This window comes from Coccomyxa subellipsoidea (genome assembly GCF_000258705.1).
Source record: "Coccomyxa subellipsoidea C-169, whole genome shotgun sequence".
Classification (NCBI taxonomy): domain Eukaryota; kingdom Viridiplantae; phylum Chlorophyta; class Trebouxiophyceae; family Coccomyxaceae; genus Coccomyxa; species Coccomyxa subellipsoidea.
In genome coordinates this window covers 2,042,036-2,053,755 of record NW_005178041.1, presented here as the reverse complement: position 1 = coordinate 2,053,755, position 11,720 = coordinate 2,042,036, and the positions used below count along the sequence as shown (strand labels likewise).

General features: G+C 52.8%; 4 protein-coding genes across 4 annotated transcripts; 2 read left to right on the top strand and 2 right to left on the bottom strand.

Moving 5' to 3' along the window:
* Positions 1–87: 87 nt before the first annotated feature.
* Positions 88–891, top strand: COCSUDRAFT_83579 (hypothetical protein; the record flags this gene model as incomplete). Its single annotated transcript, XM_005651507.1, has 3 exons — positions 88–266; positions 375–513; positions 622–891. The coding sequence occupies 3 exons, from the start codon at positions 88–90 to the stop codon at positions 889–891; spliced, it is 588 nt and encodes a 195-aa protein (XP_005651564.1).
* A 1,083-nt stretch (positions 892–1,974) lies between these two features.
* On the top strand, positions 1,975–3,210 carry COCSUDRAFT_21809 (ring-box protein). Its single transcript, XM_005651135.1, has 3 exons — positions 1,975–2,134; positions 2,367–2,561; positions 2,696–3,210. The coding sequence occupies exons 1-3, from the start codon at positions 2,132–2,134 to the stop codon at positions 2,882–2,884; spliced, it is 387 nt and encodes a 128-aa protein (XP_005651192.1). The 5' UTR covers positions 1,975–2,131; the 3' UTR covers positions 2,885–3,210.
* Positions 3,211–3,484: 274 nt separating this feature from the next.
* Positions 3,485–8,283, bottom strand: COCSUDRAFT_46171 (P-loop containing nucleoside triphosphate hydrolase protein; the record flags this gene model as incomplete). The annotated part of the gene is made up of 16 exons (XM_005651134.1): positions 8,223–8,283; positions 7,970–8,014; positions 7,779–7,856; positions 7,626–7,645; positions 7,460–7,514; positions 7,329–7,383; positions 7,100–7,242; positions 6,798–6,983; positions 6,555–6,707; positions 6,153–6,449; positions 5,816–6,001; positions 5,449–5,652; positions 4,927–5,120; positions 4,307–4,566; positions 3,950–4,035; positions 3,485–3,682 (listed from the first exon to the last, which is right to left on the bottom strand). Exons 7-16 carry the CDS (start codon positions 7,166–7,168, stop codon positions 3,485–3,487), a joined length of 1,833 nt encoding a protein of 610 aa, XP_005651191.1. The 5' UTR covers positions 7,169–7,242; positions 7,329–7,383; positions 7,460–7,514; positions 7,626–7,645; positions 7,779–7,856; positions 7,970–8,014; positions 8,223–8,283.
* Positions 8,284–8,967: 684 nt separating this feature from the next.
* Positions 8,968–11,457, bottom strand: COCSUDRAFT_59165 (kinase-like protein; the record flags this gene model as incomplete). The annotated part of the gene is made up of 8 exons (XM_005651133.1): positions 8,968–9,185; positions 9,335–9,447; positions 9,684–9,850; positions 10,087–10,278; positions 10,414–10,561; positions 10,662–10,890; positions 10,995–11,125; positions 11,411–11,457. 8 exons carry the CDS (start codon positions 11,455–11,457, stop codon positions 8,968–8,970), a joined length of 1,245 nt encoding a protein of 414 aa, XP_005651190.1.
* Between the last annotated feature and the right edge of the window lie 263 nt (positions 11,458–11,720).

Sequence of the window (11,720 nt, the reverse complement as noted above, 5' to 3'; positions counted from 1 at the left end):
ATGCGAGTTCTGGCAGTGTTCATATGGCATTTACTCACACTGCACTCAACTCCTGGTGCCTAAGTAGCTGCAATATTCTGCAGGACAATGGCTGCTCCCTGGCGATCTGCATTGGTGAGATCTTTAGAAGCAAACAAGCAACTGCCTGTTGCCAAGTTCATGCAGTTAGCAACAGTGCGGCCTGATGGGAGGCCCAGCGTGCGCACTGTTGTGTTCAGAGGCTTCCACAATGAGTCTGACCTAATCACATTCACCACAGACACCAGGTAATTTCTGATTGCCTGACTAGGTCAGATAGTGTCATGTGTGAGACGCGGCACTTTATGATTATGTAGCTTTTCAAGTTATTGCTTTAACGCTCCGGACGCTTGCAGGACCTACAAGGTTGAGGACATAAAGCAGCACCCCTGGGCCCAGATCTGCTGGTATTTTCCAGAGACAAGAGAGCAGTTCCGCCTGGGAGGAAATCTCGAGATTATTGGAGAGGATCACCCTGACAATAGCCTGCTAGTGGTGAGCTGCAGTCTAAAATAGGCCTCCTGCAGTTCCTTTCAGCCCTGATGTTGCCTGCTACAGCAAGGAAGTGAAGGAGCTATAAAAGTATCTTCTGTCCCCATGCAGGCACGGCAGGAGGCATGGGACAGCATGTCGACCAACGGGCGCACCTGGTTTGCCTGGCCGGCGTCGGGGCGGGTGCGGGAGCAGGACTCGGCGGAGTTTGAGAAGCCCGTGCCGGATCGAGGCGAGAAAGCGCTGCCATCTTTTGCGCTGGCCATCATGGATGTGGACAGTGTGGACTATGTGCGCCTGCCTGACTTCCGTGCTGGGTACAGCTGTGATGTGGGCTCAGACGGCAGCCGCAGCTGGACCCAGCAAGAACTCAACCCTTGAACCGGGCAATGAAAAGCTTGCCTTCTTTTTAGGAGCTTCTGCCAGGCAGTAATAGGGTGTGTCCACCAGGGTCTGTGGCTTCACGTTGTTCAAGGAATTATGCAAGGGCGGTGCAGGTTCACATGCTAAAATTATAGGATCAGCTTGCTCAAGCATAGCCACAAGTATGCAGCGTAGTGTTCAGGTGGTTGAGATATCATGTTGAATTTCTGTTGCACTTCGAAGCGATCAGACGAGAAGGAGGCACTGGAAGCATTTGCAAGCCAAGCTCACATGTTGCATTCATATGCACTTAGAGCCAAGGTTCCTCAAAAATTGCCAATGGTGCATAAATGGCTGTCACCGTGCTCGTGCGGGCACCGTCATGCAATGATTATCAAGATATTATCAGGTATACCTACGTAGCATTACTAGGACTGCAGCTTGTACAACATGTCTGCAGGACGCACCTTGCCTCATGGCAGGAAAAGCGTGTAAATAATAATAATAATAACTAGGACTATTGCTGAATGTCTGCCTTTCCCAGGTGCGGGCAAGCCAATCACAGTTGTGGGCACTGTGAGCTAGCTAGCATGCTGCCCACTGACAGTGCTGGCATTCACTGGACACGCATGCGCATTGCAGTCACCGTGATCAGTCACGACTGCGGTCATGATCATTTATGACATGTCATTTGGATGATCAGTATGTACAGGAAACGTAATACGACAGCTCTACCACTGCCTCTGTAAGATGTTCCAGACAACATCTTAAGCCATTTCACCAGAGCTGATGGCATTTCTCAGTCCCTAAAACGGCAAGCAACTTTCAGGTGGGATCCCCAAGAACGGTCCCCCCTCACCACCACCGCGGGGTCCCTGCCGCGTGCTCCTGCAAGCACTTCTCTTCCTGCATGTCATTCTCTGGTCGTTTGGTTCTGTGCATTCTGCGTGCACTTCGAAAGAGGAACATCGATTGCTGATCAATTGTCTATACACTGCGGGAATCCGTCGTTGACCTTTGGCTGCAGGTGAAGTATTTGATGACTCTGATCTCGGGTCTTCCATCTCTGAATTGAATCAGAGATGCTTACTGATTTGGAGACTGAAGTGAAATATTTAAATGGCCCCTTGACAGACTAATAGCATGTAGCTTGACGCTTTGTTCACCTGCCGTCCATCGACTGTCTATCTGCCTGTGCAGAGCCGTGCAGGGCTCCCGAGCTTGACGTTCTACCTGCTTTCTCCATTTACAGCCTGATATGGTACGTTAACTGGGCCCAAGCCGCATATGTATTGTCAAGACTGCTGATCATGGTGCTTAGTTGTCCAAGGGTAGCATTTCGGTTGGCACAGTGCATACTGCAATATGATCAGATAATATGAAGGGAATTCGGAGGCACCTGCTTTATTATTTTGTTTGTTGCCCTGATTGTGGTCTACTGATGCCGAGCTGTCCTGCCCTGGAGAATAAAGTGGGATCTTTGGGCAATCCAGGCGGACGTGGAAGAGATGGAAGTGGAGCAGACAGCACCTGCAAATGCCGAGGACAAGGGGAAAGGAAAAGCTGGGCCAGTCAAGCGCTTCGAAATCAAGAAGTGGAATGCTGTAGCTATGTGGTCCTGGGCCATCTGCACTGACACCTGTGCCATCTGCCGCAACAACCTGTACGAGCCAAGCATAGAGTACCAGGTGTGCTCATGCCTTACTACTTATCTTACCCATACCATGCTGCGTGAGGATGCCATATCTTGTTGGCTTGCTGCAATGACTGGACCACAATGTTCTCCTTTGGTTAAGCGGCTCTCCACGTGGTGTCTGCACAGGCCAATCCCACAGGCGACCCGGATCACCCGGGACTGAGCATTGCATGGGGTGCGTGCGGCCACGTCTTCCACCTGGACTGCATCCAGCGCTGGCTCAAGACGCGCTCTGCATGCCCACTGTGCAACAAGGAGTGGGATTTCTTGAAAATCGAGAAAATTCTTCCTGGCGGATCAATGGCCGTGGACTGATAATTCTCCCTTTTGGCCTGTACATTAGCTAGCTACTGCAGAGCCAACAGCGGGGGTGTATTGAATCACCCCAGCAGGGTCTCAGTGTGCACACAGAGAAGGACCTCAAATGATGCCTTGCTCCACATAGCATGTGGCTCAGGCAGTCTTGTATGGAAAGCTGGAATGCTTGTCAGCCCTTTCTTCTAGCAAGGAGACAGAGTTTTGGTCGTCCTTGCGGCTAGATGTGACCCTTAAGGGTGTCATGAAGCTCTTGACATGTTGGTATTACAACAATTGTGGGCAGACGAGAGGCAGATGCATGGTGTAATTACAATTTACTCTTTCTTGTGTTTTCCTCTTCTACATGCTCTGAAAGCCACAATTTTATATCATCCGTCCAACCTAATCAGATTCTTAAGCTTTGCGCAATTAGATTTTGAGGCATCTTGAACGTCACAAATGCAATGCCAGCAACAATCCCCAAACGACGATCATTAACAACATTGTTTGCCCACGTTCACATTACGCATGTTCATGCTGGCACTGCATTACAGGTCCCGCCGTTACTAGCTGCAGGAGGAACACCCAAAATTGGACCAGAATTGTAACGACAGTGCGTCAGGTGTATGCACCCGTGTCCACCTTCCTGCCGCCAATCGAGGTTGCAGGTGCCTTGCCTCGCCAGAACAGGCGGAGGGGTGTCCCAGGGAAGCCCACGTTGTCTCTGAGCTGGCGCTCCACATAGCGCTTGTACTCGTCCGTGAAAAGCTTGGGGTCGTTGACAAAGAACACAAATGTGGGCGGCCGGACGGCAGCCTGCACAGCACAGCACGGGGGTCTGTTAGCCGATCATACTCCAATCCAGTCATTCTGACACCGGACATGGACTGAACCTGAGAAGAGCCTTCTTAAGAAGAAAAAAACAACACTGCAGCCAGATAATGTGGTATTAATTTACAAAGATATAAAAGAAGAATACAAAGATCAGCAGCCGCGTGCCTGGGTTGCATAGTAGATTCTGCCCTTCTTGCTGGAGCCGCGCAGGGAGGGGGGCGCGCGCCAGTTGACGGTTTCGCGAATGACCATGTTGATGGTCGCCGTCGTTATGCGCCGTTTGTGCTCCTCTCCCGCCGCGTACGCCGCCTCCAGTATGCGCGCCACACGCTGCCCTGCACGCAGCACCACATCTGCTTGTTTCCTTGTCCTCACGCCATGAGGGCTGAAGGACCCCAGTCCATCGAAGTAGGTCATAATAAATCCTTCTAAATAGGGACTCAGGCATGCAGCTGTCATTAGAGCACTGTGCACCCAATGCGGGGTCTGAACACAAGGCACTCCCCACAATTATTCACAAGGGCAACCCAACAAGCACTGTCCCCCAAGCTCGGGATTGCTCCCTTTGATAGGAGGCCTCGGCGACTGTGGGTGCAGGGGTGGCACCTGTTGTGGCGGAGGTGAAGACGATGGTGGCCCAGGAGAGGGCGCGCAGCTGCGAGATGATCTCCTTCTGGAATGTCACGTGCGTGTTGGCGTCCTTGCCGGCGACGGTGTCCCACTTGTTGACGACGATGACGCACGCGCGGCCCTCCGCGGCCACCAGCTCGGCCAGGCGGAAGTCCTGCTGCGTCACCGTGAAGCGGCCGGCCTCCGCGTCCGCGCACTCGCTTGCGTCCAGCACCAGCGCCACCACCTCCGCCCGCCTGCGCAGCAGCGGAAGTTGTTTATTTCACCCCAATGGCTATGGCTGTTCGTTGGGCCCCTTCTTGCACCCCTGTCTGGTCTCACGCTGGCCTCAGCCGCCCAGCCCAGTGCTTTAGGTTGCTCAGCTTTCCCTGGCAGCGCGCTCAGGTGACTCATGACCAACAGGGCTTGCTTGATTACTGATCAAAGCCATGGAAATGACTCCATGCAGCGGGCGCTTGATGTGCACAGCCAGTAACAGTTACTGCCATGCGGATCGAGCGCTCAATTGAGGCTTCTCAGGGCAACCAATTGAAGCCCACCAGCAGCCCAGAAATCAGGAGCCAAATCACAGAGAGGAGTGGGTGGGGACTGCTCACCGGACGGCCTGCAGGGCGCGGTTGACGGAGAGCGGTTCGGCGCCGTCCTTGGAGTCGGCGACGGCCACGCGCTTGCGGATGCCGGCCGTGTCGATCAGCTTGAATCGGCGCCCGTCCGCCAGCTTCACATCCGTGTCTATTGCGTCACGCGTCGTGCCGCTGATCGCGCTCACTATCGACCGCTCCTCACCCGCCTGCATGGCAATAGACACCTTTCTGACCACCTACTACGTAAAATGTGCTCTGGACAGTGTCAAAGCTTGACTATTGAGTGCCTTCAATGAATCATCACTAAAAATTTGTTGACCTTCTCAAACCATTTCTGCAGAGTGATAAATCACCAAGAGTTAGGATGCAGCAAGACTGGCACAAAAGCTTTGTCCCTTAATGATGCCAAGCCCCCTGCATGTGGCAGGCGCTGGACATGAGTTCAGCTCTGGTCAGCCTCATGCTCAGCCGCCACCGCCACCTCAGTAAAAGAATGTGCGCATGCTCAAGGAAGGGACATGTTGAGTAGCGCACCAGCGAGTTGAGGAGGCTGGATTTGCCGACGTTGGGCCGCCCGATGATGGCCACGGCCAGCGGCGCGTCGGGGGCCGCCACGCTCTCTGAAGACTTGGGCGGGGCCAGGGAAGCCATCAGCTGCTCCATGAGCTCGCCAGTCCCTGTCCCGCTGATGGCAGACACCGCAATGGGCTCCAGGCCCAACGCCCAGAACTCAGACACCTGTGGTCAGACTTCTTGTGCCTATCTTCCAAGCCAGCTGGGCAGCTTGGTGTGATTACATGAAAAACAGAGCTTTGTCTCTGCAGGCAGCTGGATTGCAGAATGCAGCAAAGCGCGGAGAGCCAAATAATGAATGTGGCAGGGAGAGAAAGTGATGTCAAACCTGCAAGTCGGCTTTCTGGGGGTTCTCGCATTTGTTGATGGCCAGGTGCACAGGCTTGTTGGGGTGTGAGCGCCGCAGCCAGGACACAATCTCCTCATCCGCTGCAGTGAGGCCCAGCTGCCCATCCATGACCAGCACAATGCTGTTTGCCTCCGCCACTGCAGCAGCCGCCTGCCGCTCAATGGCCTGCAGCAATGCACAGTTCTCTGTCATCTCCACCATGGCCAAACCTTTCACACTTCCTGGCCACCGTCAGTGCTTGACAGCCTTCTGGAGACACTGCAAAAGAGGCGGCGGTCGATGTTAAATCCCGACCATGCGCGCTTTTACCGGATACTTTTCTTGTGTGCAGGTGCAAAGAAAGTGTGAACTGAGTGCAGATGCGCGCCTGTGGGAGGCCAGCATCCGAGAGGGCTTTGATAGCGACGATCCGCTGGTCTGAAGGCAGCTGCGACGCGTCGCTCATGAGGCCGCCGGTGTCCACGACGACAAAGTCTGTGGCGCCCCAGGATGCGCGCGTGTACAGCCGGTCGCGAGTCACCCCCGGATAGTCGTACACTATCGCCAGATTGGACCCTGTTATCCTGTTGAACAGCGCTGATTTGCCCACATTTGGACGCCCCACGATTGCCACCTGCAGCCGCATCACATGAACCTGATGGCAGGGCACAAATGCATGAAATCCCTTGCTGACTGTAGCCAACAGACTGAAGGCATTTAAAGTGTGCATGGGACATACCTTGGGGAGGTCTGCAAGCGGTATGCCATTGTCGGTGGGGATGCTTCCTCGCGCCTCCCGGGTCCGTTTTGACTTCTTTGCATCACGGCTGACTGGAGCAGCCTCCTCCTCCTCCTCAATAGTGCTGCTGGCTATGGCCATGCTCTCGAAAGCCTAAACAACAGCAATTTTTTTAATTTATCGCTGCTGCAAATTACAATTGGTTGAAAAGCAATCTTGCATGCTGAGAGTGCAGCAACCCACCGCGACTTCCTGAGCAAGCCTCTCATACATCAGCCGCTCCTTCTCTGAGACAGCATCAGCATCCAACTGCACAGCGGCTTCATCAGCTGCCACGTTCTGCAGCCTCCCCGCCTGACACAAAATCAGATGTCTGGCAGGCTGCGCAATACTGCGTCTCACGCGGGTTTGTAGGTGAACCATCGGCATCTGCGCAGGCCAAAGAGGATGTAAGAGGCCATGAGCGCTAAGCAGATACATGTTCAATTACTGTGCACAGCCTCTATATCGAAGCAAAGAGACATGCTTGTGAGAATCGCACTCACATTCTTGGACGGAATATATTGGGAGCAGAAGTGCCCAGGCGCACGCAGCAAGCCCAGAGTTTCCCACATGGTGTCGTTGTTGGAAGGAGTTTAAGTCGTCAAGGTCCTGGAGACTGTCGTAGGCTTGGGCTTTGTCACTTCCTCTGTACACAGCATGGCATGCTCAGACGGATTACTAGAGTACAGATATCTGCAGCCGAGCATCAGATTCATGCATGCCGTTCTTCACCTTATCTATTGAAAGGCCCGTCTTCACTGGGACGCACAGCGGTCACTGTCCCCTCCTGTAGAACAGCAAGTGTGAGCTCCCAGCATTTCACCAAACGCTGGAGGTCAGTATGAGCACTGAGTAATCCTTACCTTGGCCATGCGCTGGGCTTCATGGAACATGTAGTTTGAGAGGCCTCTAAAAGCACTGTTGCACACAACAACACATTACAACATCAGCAGTGCATCAATGTTGATATCAAAGCTCAGAAATTATATTGCAGTTTTGACAGCTTGTTGGATATCAGATAAGACTTACGCTTGCTTCTGTTCTTCTATCTGCAGCAGAACAACAGGGGGGCGGTCAGAATCCAGACAGACAAAGTAGTACAAATCAAGCCAAATGACTGTGACAGCTCTTAAACAGCTGTCAGAGTGAGTACACCCTCAATGGATCTAGGGATCTTTGCACCTTTTCTGGATCAGTCTCTGCTACATTTTTCCGGAATGCCACCTGGACTTGTTGCCGTAATACCGCACGATTGCCTCCCTGTCCATAGTATGCTACACTCTTCAAGAGGTCTAGTACAATCGCTCTGCAGGTATCATGTTCACAGCTCGGTCAATGGATATCCAAGAGCCCATCAATACTCTATATATTACCTGTGTTCCAATGTAGTCAGCAAGTCGCAGGCAATCCTTATAGAGCTGCACACACAGAAACACTTGGACCAACAGATCGATGGGTAAGCAGAGCATATATCGATCCATGACGCTACGTAACCCTTTGATCATTCAAAAGTATTGCCAGATTTGCTGTAAGTAATACTATAGAAGAATGATGAAGCAGCTCTGAACCCCTGGACTTTCCGGAAGTCTACTTAATGAATGATTTATATGGGAATGTTTCGCTCACCCTCTTCACAGTAAAAGCTGCCTTGTCAACTTGCATGGTAGAATATATTCCCTTTGATGAGATACACCATTTGATCAAGTTTCTTAAAGAAATTCTTATGTCGGAAGTGCCAAGCCGGCTAGACCAGTCAGGCGGCGTTCCCACTGCCGCATCCAAATAGTGCAGGGGACAGCTGTCGGAGTAAAATTGAAACCTCAGCAATTACAGTCCCTGAATCCAAGAATGGCAGCATGAGCTGCTAATACTATTTCAACTTTGCTATTAGCCTAATAGCAAACTCCTCATCCTGACAGGAACAAAACACGCACAAGCAGGATATATAACTGAAATTTAAATTTGCATAGCGCTGGTAATTACAAGTTTCTTTTGGTTCGGCTCTCAAAACTTCAAGAAGTTCTAGGAAGGTTGTCTTGACTAATATAGATCTGAACACATCACCTTCCCAAAGAACTTGCGAGTGTCTTTCTCACTTAAATTCAGAACAATTTCTCAACACAAAGCCCCCGTGATACCCTCTACACAGTCCTAATACCCCTTAAATCGATACATGTATAGAGTGCGGCACTGGCAGCGGTCTTGGGCTACCTCGCGCAATACAGTATGTTGCAATGAAAACCCCCAGATGGACTCCAAAGTAAGCAACTTTAGCATCCAAGCCTGCATGTGATAAGCGTGGCTGACACGGTGCACATCATCTGTCATGCCCCGGCGGCCTCAAACCTAGCCCCCGAGCGTGCAGCAATACTCAGTGGGCAGGCTGCAGAGGCAGGGCGCCGTAATTTTCCTTGGCCCCGTCCCTGGCTGGGCGCTTGGAGAGCAGGGAGGAGGCCAGCACGCGTGCCGGTGTGGGCCGCTCGGCCGGCGTTGGGGCCATCAGCCACTTGATCATCTTCTGGAACTGGGATGTGAATGTGGGCATCAGCATCAGCTTCCCCTGCCGAATCTCCTGGTACGTGCTGCCGCCTGCACAGTTCCAACAGTCGCCCTCACCATCACAAAACACTGCAGCGGGTGCTCCAGCTGGTGCTCCAGCACTGGCTGTCAAGCAAGAATAGGTAATTGCCAAGTGCGTGGGTCAGCAGGGCCTTTGGGTGATGAGGAGAAGGGTGCACCTGAGGGCAGGTGGGTGCCGGTGGCCAGCTCATAGAGGGACGCGCCCAGCATGAACATGTCAGCCCTGTCCAGCGCTCGGAAGTCGTCGTTGAGCACCTCCTGGGGAATGTACCTGTGCCCCACAGCTAACCTGTGACAAAATTTTCAGTGGCATCTTGACTGCTGCCATGCTTGAGTTCCTCTGCACAATTGACGTTGCCTACATCTCTAGTCACATCATCTCAGCTGTTGATTTGGAAGGTTGGGGCTGTCACAGATACATCATTCAAGCTGTCAGTCACGAGGGTTACACTGTCACAGTTGCTGTCAAAGCAAAAGAGGCATCCCCAATGGGATTGAGTGTCCCACCTGGAGTCACCCTCCTCCAGGGCCACGTCAGGGCGGCAGGATCGGCAAGTGGCCAGCCCAAAGTCGCCCAGCTTGAAGACGCCCTGCTCCGTGGTGTAGATGTTGTCCGGCTTCACGTCCATGTGCACTATGCCGCGCGCATGCAGGTGCTGCAGCGCCTCCGCTACCTGGCCCCCACAGCCCCACCGCTCAAAGCGAGTGACCATGAGTCTCATACCAGAATATAAGGTATGGACTGAGAAGGTCATGCAGGAGTGGCCTGCTGTGTGACAGACACTCAGGTGCAGTGCTGAAACGAGAACACCCTTTGGCCGATAAGAACAAGCTCTTAGATGCCTGCAAATGGTGATTATTTTGTGCGCTCTGCTATTGATTTTGTGGGATGGGTGGGACAGCATTGCACCTGGCGCAGGATCTCTAGGAGCTCAGCCTCCTTAAAGGAGCGGGCGCCCAGGCTCTGCTTGGTACCCAGGGACACATCACACTTCTCCATCAGAATGTAGAACAGCTGCCCATCGCCCTGCTGCTCTGTCCAGGAGCTGTAATACCGCACTATGTTGGGGTGCGACCCCACAGCTGCCAGAGCCATTGCCTCCTGCTCGATCAGCACAATCACCATGTAACAATGGCATTCTCAACAAGGACCATTTCCTTTTGCAGGGCGTTGGCAACACGCCAGAAGTATGCGCACAATTGTGTGATGAAAAGAAGCAATGGCAGTCTCTGTTACCTGCTGCCACTGCTTGGCCTCGACATCAGAGGTGACAGCTCGGAAGGAGCGCTTCATTGCATACTCCATGCCATCAAATTTGCTGCGCACTCGGAACACCTTGCTAAAATTGCCCTGCCCCAGGATGGTCATCTCCCTGTACTCCTGCCTGGCAACACCCCTCACATAAACATTGAGTCACAGGGCGTCCAGTGCTAGTGCACAAAAGCTGAAGTAGCAGTATCACAGGCAGGAAGGCCTCAGCACACCTGTATCTCGAGACAAACGGCGGCCGCCTGGGGATCTTGCTGAGATCGCTGCTGTCCTCTGGGCCGTCCACAAAGACATTGCGCGCGCACGGCGGTGAGGGCTGCCTCGTCCGCACCAGCTTCCGAGGGCCGCCGTACTCCTCCCCAGCGCTAGAGGTGGAGGGAGGATTCATATTGGAGCGCTCACAGCTTTGGCTGGGCTGGCTGTACTCCATGGGATCAGCATCCACTGCATGACACAGACCACCTTCAAGCATCTGTATTTGAATAAATTTGACCAAAGGATGGGAAACCCGGCCTCATCAATATGTATTTAGGTGGCCGGCAGCATACCTAGCACATTGCGAGGGCGCTTGATGCGTGCTGGGGAGAGCTGTGCAGGGGACCGCAGATGCTGCCCTGCTTTGAGGTTATCTGGTGCTGTCTCATACTGCTGTTCTTTTGGTGTTATGAAATCCTGTGACCTGCATGCACAAAATCCAACATTCAATTATTTCAAAGAATAACTCCAGAGCACAGCACGGCTGGAAGGCAGGGGCAGCTGGACTCACCCAGGGACATAGTCCTGTGAGCTGGGGATGACCAGTGATGGTCTCATCTGAGAGCAAGAGGCCTCAGCATCGTCTGGCTGCATCGACGGAGTGCATGAGGTCTGAAAAGCTTGAGACCCCAGGCGGCAGTTGTTCATGGCAGTATTGAGGAATTGCGAGGGCGTTTGCTGGGAGCTCTGTGAGAACTGCAAGCGGCACTTCACTGGCAGGATTGCGCCCCCTCCTCCCTCCATGGCGGACAGCATGGTCTGTAAGACTCTGCTTCTGATCCTTGCTTTGTGGACCTCACCCTGAGTAGCACGCTGAAACCAAAGAACCAAATTTGTGAGTACTGGAGCAAAATGCTCTTGAAAGGTAAACTTATCGCTGTCTGCAGCGCCTATCCTCTTTTCCTCGTGCAAAGTCAACCACTTGAGACGGTTAAGAATTCTACAATGCTGTCCTTTGATAGAGTGTAACCACATCTTACAATGAGTGTGCTCATGACAATAACGTTGGAAATCGTTTT